Below are 25,461 nucleotides of genomic sequence, written 5' to 3' on the forward strand. Positions count from 1 at the left end.
CAGAGAGTGAGGGAGAGGATGGAGCAGCTCAAGGATGAGCGTTTGATGATGAGATGCGATGAGAAGTGTCCAAGGTGTGGGATAACGTAACGTGCATTCGCAGTGCAGGACACTCAGAGCGGCACGACACCTTGCATCAACCACAGGGCCTCGCAGGTATCATCTGGCACAAAAACAGGGCTTTGGTGGAATCCAAGTGCTTGAGATGCCTTGAACAAGACGTTCGCATTTTTAATGAAGATGGCTCTAAGAGTCTCTCATACAAAGACTTTGCAAAGGTGTATCCCACATGGTGCGACCCCTCCAACCACCTCCACACTAATTCCATACGAGTGAGGGAGTATGTCTTCTATAACTATCAGGCCCACCTCGTGGACTATTTCAATGCGCTCAATTTGCACCTGGTGGAATGCCCTGCTGACGTGATGCCGGCCTCCTATGGCCATTCACTTGATTCCCTCTGGAACGCCATCGAGAATAAGCTAGGTGACGACTTCTCACAGATTAAACACACCCTCGAGGACATGAACTCATCATAATAGGCTTCAAATTCATTAATTCTTTGTTTGTGTGCGTATGTGTCAGAGCTGCACACACCTCCAATACAATAAATCTTTTATCATCATAGTAATAAAAGTGGTGATTCCACATTGTCAAGTGCCTTTTGTTTGTTGTGACTTACGTTTATGTTTCTTGTCTTTAAATCCATCACAATATTAATATTCACATTGTTGCACGCATCCAACTTCTAGTTCTTTTCATGCCTCGACCACTCCATTTCCAATAAAAACTCCTAATGCCATTATAAAACCTTTACGACAAAAGGATCCTCAAGAAGATGAAACGATATAAAAGGAAGAGGCTTGGTCCTTCAACAAGTAAGGACATGTAGCCACCAAGACTAACTCATCACTACCATGGAATATGCAAGTAGGCTTAGATGAGTACATAAAATAAAATTTAAGAATGTTAGATATATATTGTAATTGTGATAAAGAAATTGTGCCTAGATTACAGAAATTAAGTTTCTCTTCTTTTTATTGAGAAAGAGGCACCTATTTTTGTCATTAAATGGTTTTTTTCTTCAACATCTTGAGGTCGTAAAGTTTTATTTTCCCTCTTCTTCGGGAAGCTTAGGTTCTTAGTCCTTCATCTTCTTCATGTATGTTTGTGTGCATGTATGTATGTGTATATGTATGTATGTTTGTGTGCATGTATGTATATATATTCATTTCAACTAGGTTGGCCACATGGTTGGGCATCGCATTAGGTTCACACTTTGAAAAGATTATATGAACATACCAAAATGGGCAGACAAGATAATCACAACATAATACAAGACAATAATACACATAATACAAACATGAACCTCAAAAAGAGAGTAGTATCCAATTTTAGTGACCAATTGTGCATGCTTCTTCTATCATAAGCTTTTCTTCCCTTGGCACAATATGAGACTTCTTCATGATTTGACGATAAGCACTAAGTTTGACAATCAAATATGTGAAAGTCAATCCTCAGCAAAAGTGTTGTTAAACCCTAAATTAAAGACAACACAAAATATGTTAGACTCCCCCTTCTTCCCCCCTCTCTCTAAACTTTGACTTTGTGGTTTACACCATAGCACCAGAGTCATAAATTTGAGAGAAGCCTAGTTCAATCCTCACCATGGGCTAGGCCCCATTAGGCATGTATGTGTATGTGTGTGTGTGTGTGTATGGATGTAGGTAGAATTATGTTATAAGTTCTATGAAGATGCTTAGAAAGATCCTAACATTTTTTCAACGATCTCTAAACAACTTTTGTACCCCTAACACTTTTTCAACGGTTTGAAACACATAAATATATAATTGTCACGTGGATGAGGCTCCTATAAATGTGGTGGATGAGCGGAAGACGCTCCTGTATATTATATGTATACAACTCCATTGTCTACATCATTGCGATCTTAATTCACTGATTAGTTAAGGATATTCTAGGCATGCGCCAGCGACTTTGAATTTAAAATTGGTTTTACATTTTCTGTGAATTATCTTATAAGACTTTGTAAAGATGCTGAGAAGGAACTCTTAACATTTTTCCAACGATCCCTAAGAATGTTTCTGGTTTGTGAGAAACGACCCCTAACATTTTTTCAACGTCTTGGAACACATGGGTATATATAATTGTCATGTGATGAGGCCCCGAATGCAAATGTGTTGTTGAATGAGAGGAAGAAGCTGCAACCTCCAATCTGTCTCCTGCATATATTATATGTACACAACTCAATCTTGTGCATCATCATTTCAATCTTAATACACGGATTAGTCATGGACATTCTAGGAAATGTGATAGGCAACGCTAGCGCTGGGCGGGCATTGCGAGGCTTGAGAATGACTGCTATGGATAGTCATGAGGTTGGAAACAACAGTGTTAATAATAGTCAGGTGTTTGTAAGCAAGCATATCCTATTGGAGCTGCCTCTGGCCGAAGAAGAGCAGCCCATTATAATGGCCCCATCGCAGGCCACCAAATTCTTCGTCGCTTGTTTCTCTAGCTCCGAGGAGTCGCTCAAGTTTCGCGAAGATGTGAGGTCGAAAGGATGGAGTACTGCCATATCACTTCACGCGGGGGCAGACCTCCTCAATTGTGTCATCGACCTCAAAGCTCATGCCACTTCCAGCTCTACCAACGCAAATGCCTCTCGTCTTCTAGACAACATCAACCACATCTGCTTCACCCATTGCTTCTATGTGCCCGAAAAGTGTTTCCAGATCCCGGCCTCGAAATTGCGTCTCTGCGAAGACGCCTTGACCGAAGCATGCGAAGTCGATAGCCATTCAGCCGCGGCCAAATTCCTGGACAAATATCACTCCCATGTCTCCACGGGGCTTTACCACGTGGGTGGGATACTCTTCCACGAGCTTAGCATCCAAAGTGAGGAGCAGAGTAGCCTCCAGCAGATGCTGGAAGCCGCTCATAAGGAATTCGGTGGCAGCCATAAGGCTATTTTAAAACCTCTCGTTTCCTTATTTGGCGTAGAGGTGTCCGGAACATCCAGCACAACACACAACTCAGCTTCTAACACAGCTTCTTCTTCTAAGGTAAGGGAGTACAGTAATGATATGACATATAATAAGGCCAGGAGTTTGTTGTTCTGTTTAATAATCTTTCTCATCTATTGTCTCCTCTTTGGCACCGACCAAGGTTCGTAAAGTTCGAGAAACAATCACTACCATCGGCCCAATGTCTCATTCCGGGGATCCAGCCGATTTTTTGCTTAAGTTGGAGGCAGACCCGCTCTCGTGGGCCATTATTGACAAGCAGCCTGATCAAGCCAACGATTTGGTGAGCGTTTGGCAAATCATCCACCAGCAACTACCAACTTTCGAGGGGAATCCTTCAAAAATCGAGCGTTTAAGGCAATCAGCAAAATACATGAGCACGCGATGGCAAGACGACATTGAGTCCAAAGTGAAGGTACCTATACTTTGCGTTGCTATGCTTTAGGTTAAATTAAATTTCCGATTTGAGTCAAGCATTATTCGTTGATTATGAGGAAAATAGAAGATTTTAAAAGTTAGAAGAATGTGTTGATGCTTCTGTGAACTCTAATTGATGGCAGCTCCGAGTTGCGCATCCCGTCATTTCTAAGCTGTTGGACGTCAACGCGAACTTCCAACGGGATGTAATGGCATCCAAACTAGCGGCAACTACTAGGTCCCGTTCTAGAATTCCACATCTCCCGGAGAAAATGTCTCTTCCTCAGCTTCTCGAAAAGCTGCGCAAGTTGGTGCCAACGGAGAGTGCCGCTACTTGCAATCAAGCGGCCGCACTAATAAAAGCCTACATTCGATGTTTCGACCCCTCTCAGGAACCGAATCATGGGTTAAAGGCAATTGGGTATTATGGTTTCAATATGTCCACAGGCAACGTCTTAGTCCCTTTAAATATTCCTCAGCTCCACAGCTTGATTTCAGAATTAGAAAAGATAACGCTTGACTGTCCACCCGATGGCCGCCATCAGCTTAATGAAGCCGGAAGCAGGGCCAGCAGTTATCCGGTGGCTGAAGACTTCATCCATGCTTGTCATCAGAAGTACTCTACCTGGCAAACTTGGACCGGCAAGGATCTAGAGAGCAGGCCAACCGATACGGCTTCTTCTTCTTCGGTGGCGGGTAATCCCTTGCTAAGATACGCATGGGATGTAGTTAATGATCGACCTTTCTTGCCAAGTGGACCTCCCGCTTCAATGAATGAGCAGGCCAAACGCCTGCTGGATTGCTTGAAGCATCGTGTGGACATCCTCCCGCATCTCTCCCGGATCAGGGGTGCTCTCTCCATGGCCGCTACAGATGACAGCTCCTGGAGTGATGAGGAGGAGGAGGAGCTAGATGAAGAAGAATATGTTCAAGTGTCTCCATTGGATCTCATCATCCATCTATTGAGGATCTCGGACTTGCCCACCCAAGTGGCCGTCTATACGCTCCTGCTCGAGCAACGTGCCGCGATTCCGTTGGTACACGTCTCGACATCACCCCCGGGAACATCATCATTGGCCAACCTGCAGCACCATGTACAAGCACTAAGCTTTGTGGATGCAAAGCTGCCCAGAGAGAACAAGGTGATCATTGTAAATGACACTAAGCTGCCACGTGTGGTGTTCGCTTCCAAGAAGAGGGTTTCAGAGTCCAGGGCAGCAATTGTGGCAAGTAAAACTCTTTGCTGTAACTTCATGAGCCAATACAATCGGAAAGAAATGGATGAATCCCCCGTAGTTGAGGTGGGCTTGGGGTTTCTAAGACCCGGCCAGTTGCAAGCTGGGCAAGATCAGGGGCCATTGCCTTGTTTGGCATTCCATATAAATGGGTTGTTGCACAAGCATGCCTGGCTCATGGAGTTTGTGAACAATGTCGCGGATGTGATTGTCCTAGAGCTGGAATCGCACGAGGACATGAAGACATCGGGAACGCTGAGTGGCCAGGGTATCGAGATTTTGCAATGGATAGATGATCGGCAAGAGCACCAAGATAAGAAGAAGAAACTAATTGCCGGTGGAGAGTCCTACATTGTGAGCACAACGGAGAAGTTTCTTCGTCACTTTCTCAGAGGAAAACTACTGCCATTTCTCAACCAAACATCCAATCAGGGTCGGCGCAAGACACTTGGAGAGATCTGCATCTATCACTTCCATCCCAGCGACCCGGACCTTTGTAGTTTTAAGAAGCAAGAAGAGGTCCTATCAGCATTGGACTTTGCATCTCTTAAACAGGGATTCTCTCTCCAAGAAAGCTTCAATAAAGAGTCACGCATGCAGTTCGAGCTCTTGAAGTTCAAGCACAATCCAGCCGAGACTCGAAAGAAGCAAAATGATTGCAGCGATGAAAAGAAGCGGCGTGCTGGATTGGTTCTCGATGCTATGAATAACCCGTTAATCCACCAGGTGTTCCATCTTATTCTCACCATTCCAGATGCCACTTCCCGAAGGGCAGGGATGATGTGGCTAGACAGAGCTATAGCAGAAAAAATGCGGCTACTCATGAAGGATGCTGAGATGAAGAAAGATAAGGCATTGAAGGAGTGGGAAATGGATTTCAGCAACACCAAGTTGAAAGGTAGGCATCTCCTTATGAAGCAAAGTTATGTGGATCAAAGTCTAGGCATTGTAACTATGTGGAGGGAGCTGTGCCACATCTTTGCCGTTACTTCCATCAGGAAACTTGCGACTCTGGCCGCCTTGCACTTACTTGATGCATTCCCTCTGGAGATCCTCGATGGCGATGCCGGCATGTTTTGTGCTGAGTGGGTGAAGACGGTGTTGGCAGAGCTGGACACATTGACCAGCCGAGAACTCAAGAGGCCGGCCAAAATATTTGTCCTCAGCATAATGGGCTTGCAGAGCAGCGGCAAAAGCACATTGCTCAATCTTATGTTCGGCACGCAGTTGCATGTGAGCGCCGGTAGATGTACTCGTGGTGTCTACCTCCAGGTCGTCAAATCCGAACGTCCAGAGTACGACTATGTACTGCTACTTGACACAGAAGGCATCAGGTCTCCGGAGTTTCATGGGCTTGATGAGTCTCAGATCCGTGACAATCGCCTGGCCACATTTGGATTACTCCCGGCAGATGCATCCATATTCATGATCTCTAACGAGGATGATAGTGGACTAAAAGAGGTCCTCCCCATGGTGCTGTTAGCTTTCAAGGGTTCTCGGATAGCAGAAAACTATGGTAACACAATAAGATCGAAGATGGTATTTGTCTACAGAAGTGTCGACACAAATGACCAGACGCGACTCAGACAAAATAAGCAGAAGCTGCGAGAGCATCTAAGGAGGGCTGCTATGCAAGTGGAGGAAATGGGCCTAAATAGAAAGCAGCCTACTACTAGTACTGCAGCTAGCAGTAGTAGAGACAATGTTGATCGTAATGGTTTCAATTTGGATGGCGATGATGAAGATTCCGTTATGGCGGCCACCGCTTCTGGGATATTCCAATCCATGTTCAGTGAAGGCACGCACATAGATGAGGATGACAGCAAGAGCGATATAAAGTGCATGGGAAACCTGAAAAGGGGCCACACTCCACCAGATGATGTTCCTGAGTGGGAGTATGGCAAGCAAGTCATTGACATCCGGGAATACATCCATAAGCGAGTAATAGAGGATAATCGATGGAGTGCGACCACTATAACAAACTGGAGTAATTATCTGACCCAAGTGTGGAATTGTATTTGTGAAGCAGATTTTGATCTAAGCTTCAGAACAGCAATGGAACGGATTGCTTATGACGAGCTTCAAAAGAATATGGCAAAAGGACCACGACTCAAACTAAGCAAGAAATTCATGGAAGAGTTCGAAAAAGTAGAGAGGGATATAAGGTCGAAGAATTTAGGCAAGGAAAGCAGGTCGGCCCGTGCTATAGTCTTTGACAGCAATGTGACTGCGATGAAAGAAGGTCTGACGATGGATGTGCAACGTATGCTCGACACTAAAATGTGGAGAAAATGGAAATCCGAAGAACTGAGCAAGTGGGACTCATTTTGCTTGTCTTTACAGAATGACTACAAACATAGGCTCGCGGATTTCATGAATGGGGTGTTCGAGTTCGAAAACGAGGTGAGCAAGTATGAGCGGAAGATGAAGAATGAGATCGTAGAGCTCATCGACCAAGGGAAGTTGGATTCGGACAAAAGAGATGGAGTTTTCAGTGGTATCTTCACTCGGATCCTGAATGAGGCTATGAAAGAGCATCAACCGTTTGCATACAGAGTTCCAAGTTCGGTGTGGAATCAATATGACATCTCTGGGATCACGAGAATGTTTCAGCTCCCTTCTCATATATCTCCAATACATAGTTTTCCAACCCTATCCCAAGTTCTTCCTGTTGATCCCAAGTATGAGCGGAAGATGAAGAATGAGATCGTAGAACTCATTGACCGAGGGAAGTTGGATACAGACAAAAGAGATAAAATTTTCAGTGGTATCTTCACTCAGATTGTGGATGTGGATGTGGACGTGGAATATGATGAACCGTTTGCAGACGGAGTTCCCATTTCTACAGAGAATCAATATGGCATATCCAGAATCATTTCTCATAAATCCCAAGTTCGCCCCGTTGATGTCAATGATAGACCTCCTATGCAACGATTCGGAAGCTGGATGCACTCGGACAATGTTAGACAAGATAGAACTGAACAACGGCAACAACAAATGATGTGGAGGAAATTAGACGATATTGTGGTTTCCAATGTCCAGAAGTTGAAGAAGTATGACGATATGATCGTGATGAACGTCATACAATCAACTACCAAGGTGCTTCAAGACTATAATTCAAGAGATGTTGAGAAAAAAGGTCATCGTTTCGTCATGGATAATCTCATCAAAAGGCTGCAAGAGAAGCAAATGGAGTGGGACAAGAAACACAATGTTGCCGAGAGGCTGAGAGAAGCAGAGCCCCGGCTTCGTGGCTTTTTCGAAGACTATGCGAATGGGGTGGGAGCCGCGGACATGGTCATTTCAGAGCTCAAACGCCTGCTTGAAGCCCAGCTACAAGATGCACACCATGAGCTCCTTGTGAGGGTGGTTGTCGACAACTTAGCAAATAAGAATTGGATGATCGATCCAGAAGCGATGAAGGCTTGCTTAGACTTGCATCTATTAATCCTTATGAAAAAGGAGATGTTCTATCCTCTTTTCACATATGCGAGTAGGGGGGATACACACTTCCAACATGTCACGGATGCTCTAATTGGCCATGAATGTGAGCGCTTGTACGAGACGGAATGGAAAGCATTCATTCGGAAGGTCACGCGATGCTTGCAGGATGCGGCCGAGAAGGCGAGCCGAAGAAGAAGCGATGATGAGGTGTTGAATAAAAAGACGCCTTCCAAGTTTGTGGAAGTTTTCATGGATGAGCTGAAGCACATGTTGCGAGACAGCGGGGTGGACCATTCGGCTAATCTTGCGGCATCGATGTCGTCGCAAATATGTCGGGACCAATACGCGGATTTGGATGTGCAAGTGTTCTCCAAGAAGGTGCCCGAGCTGTGCAAGAGCCTAGAGCAGGAATTTGGCGAAAAAGTTGTGGTCGAAGCCGCCAATGCGGCAAGCAAGACAGGCGGGGGCGGGGGCGGGGGCGGATGGACAAGGAAGGTGAGGGTGGAGGAATTGGTAGGGAAAGTGAGGGAGAGAATGCAGGAGCTGAGGGACGAGCGTGTGACGATGCGATGCAAGGAGAAATGTCCGATGTGTGGAATCACATGCATGCAGGCTGCAGGACATGGTGGGTGCCATGACACGGTGCATCAACCGCAGGGCCTGACAGGCCGTGTCTGGGAAGGGACCGGCTCTTTGGCTGAACCGTCTTGCTGGAGAAGCCTTGAAGCAGGCGACGGGATTATCAAGCGCAATGGCCGGCGGGTCGATTTCAAAGACTTCGACCTGGAGTTCCCCACTTGGTGCAACCCTTCTAACCGTAGCCCCGATTCCATACGTGTCCGGGAGTACATCTTCTTTAACTATCAGCCCCACCTTGTAGCCCACTTCAAACACTCGTCTTCCCGTAATGTTCTCGAGTGTCCCCCCCACAAGATGCCCAAGGAATACGACCATTCCAGGGTCTCCCTCTGGAACGCCATCCGCAACAAATTGGGGGACACCTTCGCTCAGATCGAGCCTATCCTCAGCACTATCCACCTATCATAAATTCCTATCCTCAACACTATCCACCCCCACGCGCGCGCGCACGCTTCCAATAAAATATCCGGCACACTCGTGAGTATAAGTGGTGAATCCGCATTATAAAGTGCCTTTCGTTTCTTATCGGTCGTATTTATCTTCCATTTCCCTTGATCCACTGCAATGTAAACATTTTCACATTCTCGCATGCATCCACCTCCAACTTCTTTTTATACTTCCAACAATCTCGTTTTTACTTTATTATTTTGTAAAGATTTTGAAAAATAAATAATGATGCGGTTGTGTTATCATTGGTTTGCATCATGTATGCCTTTTCTCCTCATAATTTTTTCTTTAAAGGGTAGAAGGTTTGTGCCACTCTCATTTGCTCTTTCGTAATGGGGTTGTATCCTTCACGTAAGCAATACTTTTAATCAACCCACTAATTAAGTGAATTAATTAAGCTCCGAAAAGACAAATTGTTATTCTTGTGCATTAACAGATGACATTAGTATTGGAGGAAAGCAAGGATAGAATGTGTGAATTCGGTTCAAATTGTCCAGATTAGTACTAGAGAGAGAGGAGAGAGAGACTACTATTATCAGGATTAGTACTAGAGATAGAGAGGAGAGACAAAGACCTCTGTCAGGATTCGTACTAGAGAGAGAGGAGAGAGAGAGAGACTGTGAGAGAATCACAAGAGAAAGAAAAGGAGTGATAGATAGATTATATTATCGTCTTCGGAGGTCAAATATGACGAATGAGACTAAAAATATTACATTTCACATGATACGTGTGAAAGTGAGTTGCGACTCCCGATGTTCAAGAACTTTACCAATGAATGTTGTAATCGAGAGTGCACATTGTGGTTGTGAGAGAAATTTGTGCAAGGATTGGGCTTGGTCGAAGAGATGTGGAAAGCATGGTCGAATATGATCAAAGGCAGAGGGCATTGTATCAAAGTGTGATACTCAAACTCTCGAACTTGTTTAGGGCAAAGTGTACATAGCCAGCCACTCTCATCACTTGTGCCCCAACGCTCGGTCTCACATCGCAATGCATGTGAGCTAAGTCGCATGGAAGCAATGGTTTGAATGGTAGATAACGGGATAGGCGCTAACATGTATCGATGTGTATGGTTTCCCCGTTCCGTGAAGAATATGGTTTTGTAGTTAGCTGCAATATGTGTAGTATAATGTGTGAAGCGTGAGCCTCTACATTTGTCCCATGTCATGATACATTGGCGTTGCTAAAATGATACATTGGCGTTGCTAAAAGGCCTCATTTACAGAGGAATCTTGTGATGCATCATGAAGCAAGTGTCTTACATCCCATCTACCAAACCATTTTTCTATATCTTGCATCCAACCAAAACACAAATTTAATGCTTTTATGTCTCTTTTGGATCTTTTTGCTTGCTTCCCATGCAATTCTAGGAAGTCGATATGAGGGACTTTTTTGAACCTTAAGCATGTATTCAACAACCCTTTCCATGGCCATGATCTCAATGGGAAGCGATCCTGTCTCAAGGAGGAGGAGGGTGTAGGGCGTTTGTTTCTTAACTTGTAGAAACTTTGTAAGAAAATATTTTTGGACATTTTTAAACTCTTTCCATGTAGATTTAGGGATGTTACTGCCCCATACTTCCACCCCATAGAGAAAACTCAGTGTCACCAAAGTGTCGAAAAGATATTTCTTGAGGACCCAACACTTGATATCTGCAAGATTGCATGTGTTCTCAAATGCATAGTATGCTCGCTTACCCGCCTCTAAGCGTAGTGTAGCACATTCATTCCATCTATGATTTGAAGGAACTTCAAGGCCAAGATATTTGAAGCTTTCAACACATTCAAGTGGCTCATTGTTGTACATAATGCATGGTTTATCTCTTTTTTGGCTCTTCACAAGCATAATCTTTGTTTTAGAGCTATTTACATAATTTAGTATGCATGCAAATTTTTTCCAATGTCTTCATAAGCTTTTATGCATCTCCTAGTATTTGCAAAAAGCACTACATCATCTACATTAGCAAAATCATAATCACAACATTCCCAATGGCAATTTCTTCAACACATTCTTCCTTTACAAACTTGGTAACCATTTCTTCCAATTCATCAATGCATAGACCAAGTAGTGTCGGTGAGAGTGGGCATCCTTACTTAACACCAATAGTGCTATTGAAAAAATCTGAAAGTCTATCTCTCATACGCACACAACATATAACCTTCTCATATATTCGGGTAATTGCAAGCATATATTCACTTGGCACCTCAAGTTCTTCCATTCACCTCCAAAGATGCTCACGAGGTACCATATCAAAAGCTTTCTTGAAGTCTACAAAGCAACAATATAAACCTTTACCTCTAAGGCGACTTTCCTCAATTATTACTCGAAGGGTGAGAAGGTCATCAATGGTGCTTTGGTGTTTTCGAAATCCAGCTTGTCCATAAGCTCTCCAACCATTTTTTCCAGCCCATAAACTTATCTTTGATTCCATTATACATCCAAATAGTTTGCCATTAATGAGCCAACCGTGATGGTTCAATAGTTGTTTACATTATTTACATCCCCACCTTTTATGTTGAAAGGAAGTATATTATATGAAGGAAGTACAAGGATTAGAACAACTAAGGTGCGTAAGATTGGCGTTGGTTGAACCGAATTGGTTGCGAATAGTACAATATGTCCCTATTTATAGGGTCTTCAGAAGTATTCCTGAAGTTTCTAGAATGTTCTAGAATATTAGAGTATTCGTGAGTTTTCCGAAATGAAATAATATTTTATGTATTACAATAGTTATTCTAGTATTATAAGGTTATGGGTTCAATTCTTTTTTGAGGCCATATTATGATAGTGGTGAAGTAATGGCCAAAACAAGAAGATAAAGGAGAGGTGGTCCAACTCCACTCTCACACTCACTCTCACCAATCGACCACAACATATCTTTAAATAAATTTTTTTTATATATGTGGAACTATTAACAATACTTCACGTAAAACATGCTCAATTGGAAACAAAATCTGGTTGTATTAATAGATAGGAATTTACACCTCTTGAATTGTCTGTATCTTGCCATGAAATATCAATGGTACATTTTGATATACATAATATTAATCATGCCTTTTGATACGCATGATGAGACCTTATTAATGTGCATGAATGACAAAGTATAGAGATCTCAAACATCCAAATAGCTTAGGTAATGCATTTCTTTTGAGCATGCAAAAGCATAAATAGGTCATTATCTTAAGGAACTAAACTTAAACTAGCTGCTTGTTGATGATAGTTTGCAAATTGCCATACTAATAATTGGGTGCTCCATACCAGCAATAGCATAAATAGATCATTATTTTCAAGGAACTAAAGTATTCTAGAAGGTAAAGTTGGGTTACTTGCTCATGGTAGTTTGTGGTACTAGTAATTGGGTGCTCAAATATGAGTCTTCTTGCTTTGGTTAACATAAATTGATGGATTACAAAAATGCCATCATGAAAATATGGTCTTGCCTCCACGTAAAGATAGACCATATTTGCATCAACATTGATAAAATCAAAGTGCTATTCTAAGTAATCAAAGTGCGATGGATTTGGAAGATAAAATACTCACTCAAGGTTGAAATTTAACAATATCAAAGGTTTATGTGTATTGATATATGTCCACCCAAGCCTCTATATATTAGCCTGAATTTTCCATGCTTGAGCAACGTTGAATGGGAGTGATTCATAATAACCAATGTGCAATTGGCAAGATGAGGGCTTGCTATATTTATACACCATCCTTCACATCAATCTCATTTATCCTGCATTCCTCTTACATGGAAACTTGTATTCTTCACGCACCTCATAATTTGGTAAATCTTTCCATCAATTATTGATTAAATAGGTACCAAATAAACTCCAACAATGCTCTTCAAACATAACCAATTGTGTCATTGGGAAATCAGATTTGAGAATATTGTATTTACCATTTTACTATTCTCTATTAAATAACGTTGTATTTGACTTGGCAATTTTGACCATTTTGCTTGATCATTTCTCCACCATTGTCTTGAAATCCTCTAATTTCTCCAATACTTTCACTTCATAAATAATATAAACTATAATTACAATAATTATGTCACAAAAATTATTAGCGTAGGTGCTTTTGTTCTTTGTCGTAACAAACACATACATGAGGGAGTGAATTGGTGTAGGAAGCAAACTGGTGGAAGGACCAGCCGTCTTATCACGCGGAACCATGAATCATGTACATTATAAAACAGTTTCGAATTTTTTAGGCCAGTTCTCGGGAGTGGTCAGATCAAGCTCTAGACACAAGGCTACCACTTGAAAAACTAAAGATGATACCAATAACCGCAAATATTAAAAATGGTGCTGGGTTTCCTTTAGTTCCTTGATGATGACCAAATAAGTCTCTGGAACTGATGTAAACAATGAACCAATCAGACAAAGTCTGAGCAGTCTTGCAAGAAGATCCATGACTTAAAATTACACGCATGCATATTTGTATGTGTGTATACATAAATATACATCCCCAGTGCATGACATGTATACACTCGCACTGTTTTGCTGCATCCAGGGTTAATCTTGATATGCTCATAAAATGCAATATATCTTATCATCCTCATGCTTGACACATTTTACTCTCATCGAGATGGGAATAGTTTTCAGCATCTCCTTTATAGATTCTGAAATTAAAGCCTGACCCATCCACTTTACTAGCAAACTTCAATAATAATGTTCCCTATTATCTCATTTCATGGATCTCTTGCATTTCAGTTCCGTGGTGCCACTTCTGAACATCTGCATAGACATTTGACATCAAGATGAACACTCTTGCATCGTCCACTTTCAATTTTACAGCATGCTCGAAAGCCTTTCGGCAAAGCTCTACATCTCCCCACTTCTGGCACGCAGCTAAGAGATTACTCCATGTCACGTAATTTGGTGGATAAGGCATCTCTTCCATCATTGCCACGGCCTCATTGAGCAATCCCAAACGGCCCAGAAGGTCCATCATGCAATTGTAATGCTTAATATTTGGAACGATTCCATACTTGCTATACATGTTCCGGAAGTATCTGCGGGCCTTCTCTAGAAACCCACCATGACAGCACACATTGAGAACAACAAGAAGTGTTATGTCATCGGGGCGTACACCTTGTTTCCCCATTTTCTCAAACGAATCGAAAAGAAGTTCAAACTGCCCTTGATGAGCATAGCCAGTGATCAATGCGTTCCACGTTATAACACTTTTCATGTGCCATTTGTCAAATATATGCTCTGCATCAGCCATGTTACCACATTTCCCATACATGTCGATGAGAGCAGTTCCCAAAGCACCCTCATCACAACTAGCTATCCTGTGGATTTGAGCATGTATTTTCACCCCGACCTTTATTGCTGCTCGATTTGTACATGCTTTCAGAACATTGAGATAAGTCACAGGATTTGGTAGCAAGCCTTGTTCTTGCATCTGCGTGTATTGTTTGAATGCAAGATCATACTCTCCATGTTCGGCATAGGCCAAGAGTACAGCATTCCATAAGATCACATCTGGAGATATACCGGCCAATTGCATCTGTTCCAAAGCCTTAGAAGCTTTCTCTCTGAATCCTCTTTGTGCATAGCCTGTGATAAGAGCAGTCCAACATACAACATCTTGTTCTGGTAGGGAATCGAACACATCCTGTGCTTCGACTTCACAACCGCACTTGCCATACATGTCTACCAACACACTCACAAGGAATGAGTCTTGTTCGAAACCTTCCATGGCAATGGAAGCATGAAGGGATTGGCCTCTTTCGAGGCATTTCATCTTGGCACAAGCTTTCAACAAGGAAACATAGGTGTATCTACTAGGGTAGATGGAAACCTTTTCCATTTGGTTATACAAGAGGAAGGCAGCGTGAGGGTTACCTTGATGAATAACACCACCGATGAGGGAGGTCCATGTGTGTTCATTCCAAACAGGATATCGTCGGAAGATCTGGTGAGCGAAATCGAGCCCACCGCAGTCCACAAACATGGGGACGATAAGGTTTCTTATCAGATCCCGAGATTCCACGCCGCAATTGCAAGTGACGGCATAGGCACGATTCGCGAACGCAAGGTTTCTGGCCTTCCTGCAATCGAGCAAGAGTGTGGAGAAGTTATCGAGGGACGGAACGAGGTCTGGTGCCCGGGAGAGGGAGGCTAATGCCTCCTCTGTCTTCATGAGCTCCCAAGCCATCTCTCTCCTGCTCTGCCTCCTCTTGATTTTGTTTTAAGAGGGCTCACCTCTCCTCTGTTCTAGTGAGGATTGAAGAAGAGAGGTCTGTATGGATGAACATGTGATTCGTATTGGATTCTCCTCTGCTCTAGTGAGGATTGATTAAGAGAGGTCTGTATGGATGAACATGTGATTCATATTGGATTCTCCTCTGTTCTAGTGAGGATTCAATAAAAGAGTTCATTTCCATGTCTCAAATATGTTTCCCATTTCGATCATCCCAAACATTTGCCCATTTGCTGTCCGTCTCTGCATTTTATGCCAGTCTTTGGTCACAACAAATGTGACATCTAAATCGATCTTCTGTATAATTATGGAGTTTAATGGTTTGTTATGGATATTTCATGCCATGGTTCTAATTCTTGATAACGTTTTCCAATCCTTGATCGTTTTCATAGCTTTTGGTCATCGCAAACAACAAAGTATGTCTTAACGTTCCATCTCTCTCTAGTTATTGTGACTTAATGATCGACTACTTGGTATGGTATTTTCTCTAATGATGTTATTGTAGAAACAATATTTATCATGCACCACTAGGTTTGATGATCCTACATTTAAGAAAGTTACCCCTATTTTGCATGTCGAACATACGTCACTCCATGACTTGGGTGATGATGCCATGATACTACCTCGATGCCTAATTTCAGTAACCAAGTTTGAAAAAGTGTTAAGGCTCATTGGGTGCCAAGACTCATGGGGGTAGTGAGATGCGCTTGGATTCATTCTACCATTTTTATCTTGTATTGGATCCAACATTAAGCATTAGTTACATGAATCCATGTTAATAATAGATATAAATTTAACTAAGAACATATTAACATGCTTTCGCACAATCTTAATAAAGACATTGTTCGTTTTGTGTCAAAATGTTTATTTTATTAATTGGTTACCTCATTAAAGGAAATATAACTTTATTTGATAAGTTTATTGCTAATCAAAATGTCATGACATCCAAAAATTATGTGCTCTTTATCCATATCCAAAAGTTCACCTACCTTTAGTTGTGTTATAAGGTAGAGTTCTTCATACATAGTCACCTTCTATGTGTGATTTTGTTAAGGGAACGTGGATGTACAAGTGTTAGAAATTCGAACATATGCCATAAACATAACAAAGTTTAGATATCTTAAGTCCTCTATGAAACTTAAGAAAGTAATACATGTCATTCACCACACACTAGTCATATACCATAAACATAGAGATAAAATCCACACTTATTTTCAATTTTTTCTTTACATTCTTGATGAACATCTCAATGAACATTCCACAACTAGATCCATTCATTTTGAAAATTCAGGCTCATGTGAGACAAACAACAAATTCGTATTTCATTGTCACCCAAGCACAACCAAATACTAGCAACTCAACAAAATTCATTCAGAAGCAAATCTCAACCAACCTTCACGTTGATGGGATTTTTTGACATACGTTTGTTTCAGGATGCAAGTCAAAAGTGATGTTAAACATTGAATGCGGAGGTTTTGATGCAACGAAAGTGTATAAAGGCCAAAACTTGGTGCCAACCTTTTTAGGCTAACGACGAGAAACAAGGGCAACACACATAGTTGTGGCAAGAGATGAGTCGGTGGGAGCATGGACTCTCTCTCTAGAGAAGATTGCTACATCATCAATCGTTGGGTTGAGAGTCGGCCGATATTGGAAGAAAACCAATACCCTTGGGCTCGAGCCGCGGCTTCTCGAGGCCTCATGGACACACAGGGGACACTCCCAATTTCAGACCAATATTTGGCCTTCATAACTAACTTAAAATGTGTGGCTTGGAGCCTCATGGACACAGGGGACACTCCCAATTTCGGACCAATATTTGGCACTCCTTCCTAACTAACTTAACATGTGTGGCTTTAGATCACTCACTCACTGTTCTCTCTCTCTCTCTCTCTGTCTGCCTTTCTGCCAGAGCGAGCTGCCATGGCCTCCTCCCCTGCTCCAGGCGTTCTGCTCACCAGGCCCATGGTGGACACCATGCTTCCATCCCTTGAGAAGAGCTTCACCGTCTTCAAGCTCTGGGAGGTGGACAACAAAGACGTGCCTTCGTTCGTCGCCACTCACGCCCCGTCCATCCGTGCCATCGTCGGCAACACAGAGGTGGGTGCCAGCTCCGATCTCATCCAATCTCTCCCGGCCCTCGAGATTGTCTCCACGTTTAGCGTGGGACTTGATAAGATCGATCTCCCCTTGTGTGCCCAACGCGGCATTGCGGTCACATACACCCCCGACGTGCTCACTGAATGTACGGCGGACACTGCCCTAGCCCTCATGTTGGCCACCATGCGACGCATCCCGGCCGCCGATCGATTCGTCCGCCAGGGTCGATGGCCCCGAGAAGGGCCCTTCATACTCACTACACGGGTATGTATGTATGTATGTATGTATGTATGTATGTATGTATGTATGTAAAGGAGATTTTATGATTGTGAGGAGATCACGTGACACTTAAATTTTCGTTGTCGAGAAGCATGCGTGTGAGATGGAAAGGATACAACACCTGTAGACCCCTCTTGTGTGTTTTTTTAGCACACTAATCATATACCCTAGGATCATTACATGTGATTTGTACAGGAGAGGTGGTTTGCCCTTGTCTAGATATGTGAAACGATTCCTTTTTTGAGTTTTATAAAGATGATTTGGAAAGCTGTATAGATTTTTTATCTTAGTGTGTAGAAGTAGCTGGTTCTGGATATGTTTCAATATTTGTGTTCCTTGGAGGCCAAGAAAGTTCACCAGGACCTTGGAACTATATACTAATATGTTCATGGCATCCATGTATGACCTTCAAATGAGTATAGAATGATGTGAGCTTATGGTATACCATGAGTATAAAAGAATGTGAGCTTATAAATAGAAGAATTTCATCTCAAAAGCATCATCTTGAAACCATCAGACCCAGATGTTCTAGTTGTTGAAGATTGGCAATAACAAGATGTTAGGTCCATGTAGCTTAACAAGGGCCAATGCCATACTTGAGTGCTTCTGCCATACTGTGATTACTTATGTGTCTAGAAATGTGCATTTTGGTTTAATGAGTTTTAGTTTCGATCATTTGCAAATGCTATGCTTGTATTTCCATACTGCATGGTTAAAACCCACCTATACATGGTTATTTCATTGAGGTACATGCTTGAAGTAAAATGAAATTTGTTTGTTGTATGATTATTTTACCATTTCCCTTCCTTTATTACTAACTTCTTTAGAATTTTTGATAAGTCTCATTCAGGTAAGTGGGAAAAGTGTGGGAATTGTGGGCCTAGGACGAATTGGCTTGGCCATAGCAAAGCGGGCTGAAGCCTTTGGATGCACCATCTCATACCAGAGCAGATCATTGAAAGCGAGTGTATCATACAAATACTATTCTGATGTGCGAGAAATGGCCACAAATTCTGATGTGCTTATTGTTTCCTGCCCTTTAACTGAAGAAACCAAAGGTCTTATAAATCGGGAAGTTTTAGATGCGTTGGGTTCATCAGGATTTCTCATTAACATAGCCCGAGGTCCTATTATAGATGAAGCAGAATTGGTGAAAGCATTGGTAGAAGGCCGTTTGGGTGGTGCGGGTTTGGACGTGTATGAAAATGAGCCTCATGTTCCTGAGGAGCTGTTCACATTGGATAATGTTGTTTTGGCTCCTCATGTTGGAAGCGCAACTTGGGAAACCAGAAGGAACATGGCTGCTCTTGTTATAGCAAACCTTGAGGCACACTTCTCAGGGAAGCCTCTTATAACTCCTGTCCACTAGTGGGTGCCTTCTATTCTTTAGTAGAATTACACTTCCTATATATCTCATCCCATTTTGGGAACTGTGATGATTGTACTACTATGCTAAGAAGGTTATAAGTCTGGATAAAGAAGCCATTTCATTTGAAATTTAGATTTTCTCATGTAAGAAGATGTTAATGCAAGTTCTTTTGAATGAGTTGTATTCGAGGATGTTAAAGATACCGTTTGAAGGAATCAATGATTTTATGCAAAATAGTTCTTACTATTGAATAACAATACTGTGCATATGGTCTCCAAGAATGCTTGTATCAAATTCTGTGTTGATGTTTTGCTTGGAAATCAATGCGGTCAATGTAGTCAAGACACCTTTTGAAGGGATCAATGATCTGCGCACAGTATAGTCTTCGAAGTTCATTGGTATTATTAGTCTTCAAGGGCATCTTGTATCAAATGTGTTTGGTGTTGTGATTGTTTGCCAATGAGTTAGATCTGGCTACCTGAGACAACAGGATAGATTCTAAAACTATTTGTTATGATAATTACTTGCTGGATCCGATTGTTGGGGTCTATACAACATGATTGTACTAAATCAGAATTGGATCCCTTTTTGCATAACATTTTTATGAATTCCATTCAGGTAAGTGGAAAACGAGTGGGTATTGTGGGCCTTGGGAGAATTGGAACAGCTGTAGCAAAACGTGCTGAAGCCTTTGGATGCACCATCTCGTACCAGGGCAGATCCTTGAAACCAAGCGTGCCATACCGATACTACCCAAATGTGCGTGATATGGCTGCGGATTCAGATGTGCTGATTATTTCATGCCCTTTAACACAGGAAACCAAAGGCATCATCAATCGTGAAGTTTTAGATGCATTGGGGCCATCAGGTTTTCTTGTTAACGTAGCCCGAGGTTCCATTGTAAATGAAGCAGAATTGGTGAAGGCATTGGTAGAAGGTCGGCTTGCAGGAGCTGGTTTGGATGTGTATGACAATGAGCCTCATGTTCCCATGGATTTGGTGTCACTAGACAACGTTGTTTTGGCACCACATATTGGAACTTCGACATGGGAAACTGAACGAGCAATGGCCGCACTTGTGGTAGCAAACCTCGAGGCACACTTTGCTGGGAGGCCCCTTATAACTCCTGTGTTTTGAGAAATAAGTAATGATATGCTTGTGTGATACTAGGGACATTGGGTTGGTTAATTGAGCATATAACATCATATCACTTTATAATAAGCATTTTTCTTTTTATGTACTTGAACGTAATTCAATATGAACTATCACATTGTAATGATTTAACTCTCGCAGCAACTTTCAAATGTATATTTTTGAGGTCGCAATAATCAAATGTCGTCATTTGTAGTACACGTGGTGCCTTTGGTTGAAGATGCATATCTGAAAAGAACTACCTTATGAAAATATTTCACTTACTAGGAAATGGAACAAATTAACTCTCCACATTTAATGCATCTGAAGATTGACACAACAATTGATGAAGATGAGCCTCACCTCTTAACTATGAATATAAAGAGTGGATCTCATATTTGTAAGGTGAAAAATATGTGAACTCATGTTACAACATTGACATATTGTAATACTCTTTAAGCTCCTCTAAAAATATATGCGTATAATGCTCATACCACTTGCTTCTATTTTGGTTGATCAATTTTAGGTTGGGTTTGTCAGTATTCTAGTTCCTATCATCCTGGCTTGTGGCCAAGTCCTATACTATCTCTCTCTCTCACGCACGCACGCACGCGCGCGCGCACACACACACACACACAATCATAGATCCCAAATGGCAAAGTATGAGATGAGGTAACCACAACAAATATGCATTCTCTTCAAGGGTATTGGAGAGTCGATAGAGATGAAATCATGATACTTATAGATGAAACACATATTAGCCTCCCAATATGGTTGAACTACTCTTGTTATAGCCAGTGTAGGATTAGACCCATAGAATCACATCAACAATGAATTGAGCGTATGTCCTCAGATTCCTTGGTCACGAATACAAGAGAAGTTAGCCTTTTTCACCCACGTTATAAACATGTACTTTGGGATAGGCACGTATTTGTAAATGCTTTTAAGAATAATATAGAGAAGCATTGGTGAGATTATGTGTTGGTAGCATATCCTGAAACATAGTTGGCTTTCGAAATTGGCACTTGTAGTGAACGTTTTCATGTAGGTATTGATTGTGGGTTGACCTTTGGGGTTGACACTGAAGAGATGTGGACTAGCAAAGTGTATTTGCTTTGTTTGCATTGTTGAAGTGGAAGATAATACTCATCATTTTATGCAATGTCTGATTATTTCTTAAGTATTCATAATATGTCCTATAAAGATGTGATGAGTAAGTTGATGGTCAAGGAGAACACTTGAGAGGATTGACAAATGTGATGATGGAGGCATGTATGAAAGAGATAGAGCAATGATCTTATTTTTTTAATGGTAGAATACCCTTTCATCTATGGGTTAAACAATGGTTGAGAGGAGTTATGCATGAGGGTTATGTAAAGGATGTTTATACTAGTTTGATAGCTTTTATTAAGTTCTTTTAACTTGTCAAGAGTATAGAGAGAAGTCACTTAACAAGTTACCTATCTTATATAGGAGAAGTTTGGTACAAGTAGTTCCCCAGGGGCCATTAGTAGAATATCAAGCCATTCTGAAATGAGGTTGTCATGTATGGTTAGTAGTAGAATGCAGACATTCGACAATGTGGCCACCTTTATGTTCAAGAATTGAGAGAGAGAAGCCACTTAACAAGTTACCTATCTTATATAAGGGCCATTAGTAGAGTATCACGCCATTCTGAAATGAGGTTGTCATGTATGGTTAGTAGTAGAATGTAGACATTTGATAATGTGGTCACCTTTATGGTTCAAGAATTGAGACAAAGGAGCCACTTAACCAGTTACCTACCTTATATAGGAGAAGTTTGATACAAGTAATTCCCCACGGGCCATTAGTAGAGTATCAATCCATTCCGAAATGAGGTTGTCATGTATGGTTAGCAGTAGAATGCAGACATTTGATAATGTGGCCACTTTATGTTCAAGAATTGAGAAATTGGGCAAGCTTTTGATGTAATGTAAATAGGTCTAGATTTTGCATTCATTGGAATGCTATTATGATGAGGTCTAATTATTTACAAATAGAACATTCTGGCATGCTTCTTATGTATTTATTTTACGCTCAAATGGAGTACATTTGTTGGCCATTGTTTTCATTGTAGGGTATTAGTACATTTTATGGTAGGGTGTCCTAAAAAAGTAACACATGTGGAAAATAATGTAGCGTAGTAGGTAGTTCAATGCACCATTTTCTTGGGTGTTAGCAATTCATTAACACAATGCCCTTGATAGCCCCAGTTTGTGATTTGCAATTCCAATTGGCAAATTATCCCTAAATGAGATGTGACATGTTGACATACACCATGTCCAGGTGGATTGCTTGCCAAATTTTTCTCATCAATTGTTAGTGCCAACTTACTACATCCCAATAACATTTTCCTACTATACAAGGATATATGGGCACATGGTTGATGTAGATTGGCCGACATGTCATCGACATGGAAAGGGCTTGATAACAACTCATTTGATTTCTATAATCAACAAACAAGCTATTCCGAGAGTTAATTGTCAAAATATGACCTAATGAGCAAATTAGTTAGTATTGGCTCTTCGAATATTGTGAGAACTAAAATTTTGCAAAAACCAAAATATCATAGAAGTTTGTAGATGGCGGGGTCCTCCACATAAAATGTGATTCCAAACTTCTCAATCAAAATACACATGTGGATCACATAAAATGTGATACCAAACTTCTCAATCAAAATACACACGTGGATCCACATTGCTATCCCTTGGAAATGGCGTTCTTTTTGGGCAAGGAAGTCTTGTTGGAAGGACTCACAAATGAAATCGTACTTCGTTCATCTCCATCATTTGTGAGCCATTCTAATGGTATTTCAATCTCTAAGAAGAATGTTATTTCAAGGAACCACAGACATGTACATTGATTACATGGAGTCATTGTAGTGGTATTTCAATATCTAAGAAGTACTCCATTTCTAGGAACCACACACATAACTTATAAGTATATTGATTACAAACATCATGGCTATTAATGTTCTTGCGATCAATGAGACGGGGCATAACCCATGGGTCGGAATCAAACTTGGATTGTCTCAATTTTAGGACTTTGGTCTTATGAGACGTGGCATCGCACATGATAGGGGATCGAACTTGGGTTCTCCCAAATTTTATGACTTTTCAATTGCCAAGGTGTAAACCACTAAGCTAATGTAACCCGGAGATACAACCTATTCCATAGCTCCTTCCACACTTATGTCTCCATGACTAACTTTCTCATTGGTTTCCAGGTTCCATGGCTCCTTCCACACTTAAGTCTCCATGACTAACGTCCTCATTGGTTTCGAGGTTCCATGGCTCCTTCCATAGAATCACTCACAGTCTCTCTTTATATATATAAATGTAAACACAAGAGATGGTAAACATCATACAGTTGAAACAGAAACAGAAACAGAGAAAGACGCAGCATTTGAGTTGGATAAAAGATCTATATGTATACATTAATAATATGATGTGTGTTTATGTATGTAAATCCAAAATTACACAGTCTCTTCATACGTTCGGATCTCTGTTTGTATGTACCTTTGAAGCTATTCCATTGAAGTTCTCCTTGGAGAAGAGAAACTCTCTGCACAGAGTACTGACGATGATGCTTCTGCATATCTATCTATTTATCTATCTATCTATATAATATGTTTGAAGAAGCTCAAATCGTTATTCAGAGGCAATTGTTGTACTTGCAAGAGATCACGAGAAGTTATTGGATGATTAATTTTTCAGGTTATGGATCCTGAACTTGCAGAGTTCAAGAAACTCTTTCTGTCAGTCTCACTCAGTCTTTTCCTTTCCCTTTCCTTTTCCCTCTGTTCAGAAACTATATGAAGAAATTGCAATGGTTTTTCTTCTGTTTCTCCTTTCTTTTTTGGCTTTTTGTAGGTTGAAAGAAACAGCAGTAGCTTCGAAGAAACCTTAATGCTTGCATATTTCCAACATACTTGATTGGAGATCAGATCTGCATTTCTAACTCCACCGCTTGCAAAACCTGTTTTTTTGGACCTCCATATCTGTGTCTGACATATCCTCGTCATCATCACCTTCTTCGTCTTCTTCTTCTTCTTCTTCTTCTTCTTCTTCTTCTTCTTCTTCTATTGAGGATCTGCTATGATGCCTCCAACCGAACGTACCAGAAGCAATTTCTGAGGAAACCACTGTATCTGAATCAATGTCACAATCTGTTAACACACTGCACCCCGTACAGCTGCTCTCAGATTCTTTGTCGAAGGAAGATGGAGATAATCCACCATGGCCATCTCCAGGGCTAGAAGAAGGGCCACACCTGCTGCAGATATGACTTTCGACAGGTAGTCGAGCGCCTGTTGTGAAAGAAGCAGTGGGACGAGAGCAAATGCAGCAGAGGAACTCGCGTCGGTGCCGAGCCACCAGGAAATTGGCGCCGTGCACCATGGAATCACAGCGCCAGCAGAGAGCAGCTTCGTCAGAAGGGCAGAGGAAGGCGGCAGGAGAATGACAGAGCTCGCAGAGAGAACGTCGATCCACAGCAGCAGCAGCATCAGAAGAAGGAGAAGGCCAAGGGCCGTGATGAGGAGAAGTCATGTCCAAGGAGAAGAAGAAGAAGAAGAAGAAGAAGAAGAAGAAGAAGAAGAAAACGAGAAAGCGGTGGAATTAGGGTTTGGTTGCAGAGGGAGGGAATGGAAACAAGAGTTTATTTGATGAGGGGATCAAGCCATGGGGATGGTGAAGAATAAAACGCAAGGAAAGAGATGCAGAACTAAACTACAAGAAGCTGTCGGTGAAATTAGGGTTTCAAAAATCAATCAATCAATCAATCAACCAGAGCAGGAAATGGAAGGTTTTCAAAGAGAGCAATCAGTCAATCCAATCGGAGCAGAAAATCAAGAATTTACTCAGAGGGCAATCAGTGAAGACAATCAGAGAAGGAAAACAAGGGTTCTGACAAAGAGGTCAGAACAGATCGGATCGATCGACCGACCAAATTAGCCAAATCAGAGCAGGGCAGAGAAGAGAAAGGATCGAAGGCTCACAGATAACATAACACACAATTCTCCAAGGGAAGCGCAGAGAGAGAGAGAGAGAGAGAGAATTCAAAAACCGTTACAGAAGAGGAAAAAAACAGAGGAAAGAGGAGGGGAGAAGCCCCTGCCACGTGG

General features: G+C 41.7%; 4 protein-coding genes across 6 annotated transcripts in view; 2 read left to right on the top strand and 2 right to left on the bottom strand.

Moving 5' to 3' along the window:
• Window positions 1–9,368, top strand: part of LOC147853692 (uncharacterized) — a 29,438-nt gene extending 20,070 nt beyond the window's left edge. The window contains exons 1-3 of one of the 2 annotated variants that reach the window (XM_087332218.1): window positions 2,215–3,083; window positions 3,187–3,459; window positions 3,605–9,368. In XM_087332218.1, coding sequence (XP_087188344.1) covers window positions 2,310–3,083; window positions 3,187–3,459; window positions 3,605–9,187 — 6,630 coding nt within the window. In that variant the 5' untranslated portion in view covers window positions 2,215–2,309 and the 3' untranslated portion in view covers window positions 9,188–9,368. Of the gene's footprint in view, window positions 1–2,214; window positions 3,084–3,186; window positions 3,460–3,604 lie in introns of those variants that run through there. The other variant, XM_087332219.1, reaches the window with a different exon arrangement.
• A 3,848-nt stretch (window positions 9,369–13,216) lies between these two features.
• On the bottom strand, window positions 13,217–15,606 carry LOC147853694 (pentatricopeptide repeat-containing protein At1g50270-like). The gene has a single exon (XM_087332575.1). It carries the CDS (start codon window positions 15,389–15,391, stop codon window positions 13,907–13,909), a length of 1,485 nt encoding a protein of 494 aa, XP_087188701.1. The 5' UTR covers window positions 15,392–15,606; the 3' UTR covers window positions 13,217–13,906.
• Window positions 15,607–17,284: 1,678 nt separating this feature from the next.
• Window positions 17,285–20,534, top strand: LOC147853695 (D-isomer specific 2-hydroxyacid dehydrogenase family protein). Of its 2 annotated transcripts, none has more exons than XM_087332070.1 (2): window positions 17,285–17,800; window positions 19,803–20,534. In XM_087332070.1, the coding sequence occupies exons 1-2, from the start codon at window positions 17,360–17,362 to the stop codon at window positions 20,319–20,321; spliced, it is 960 nt and encodes a 319-aa protein (XP_087188196.1). In that variant the 5' UTR covers window positions 17,285–17,359; the 3' UTR covers window positions 20,322–20,534. The 2 variants fall into 2 exon arrangements, with proteins under 2 accessions (XP_087188196.1, XP_087188195.1); XM_087332069.1 differs by lacking the exon at window positions 19,803–20,534 and adding an exon at window positions 18,666–19,418 and having other exon boundaries at window positions 17,295–17,800.
• A 3,197-nt stretch (window positions 20,535–23,731) lies between these two features.
• Window positions 23,732–24,948, bottom strand: LOC147853696 (uncharacterized). Its single transcript, XM_087331818.1, has one exon. It carries the CDS (start codon window positions 24,884–24,886, stop codon window positions 24,293–24,295), a length of 594 nt encoding a protein of 197 aa, XP_087187944.1. The 5' UTR covers window positions 24,887–24,948; the 3' UTR covers window positions 23,732–24,292.
• Window positions 24,949–25,461: the final 513 nt, after the last annotated feature.

Source organism: Azolla caroliniana, unplaced genomic scaffold, assembly GCF_043228905.1.
Source record: "Azolla caroliniana isolate FFs.n. ecotype wild unplaced genomic scaffold, voAzoCaro1.0.p SCAF_16, whole genome shotgun sequence".
NCBI lineage: Eukaryota > Viridiplantae > Streptophyta > Polypodiopsida > Salviniales > Salviniaceae > Azolla > Azolla caroliniana.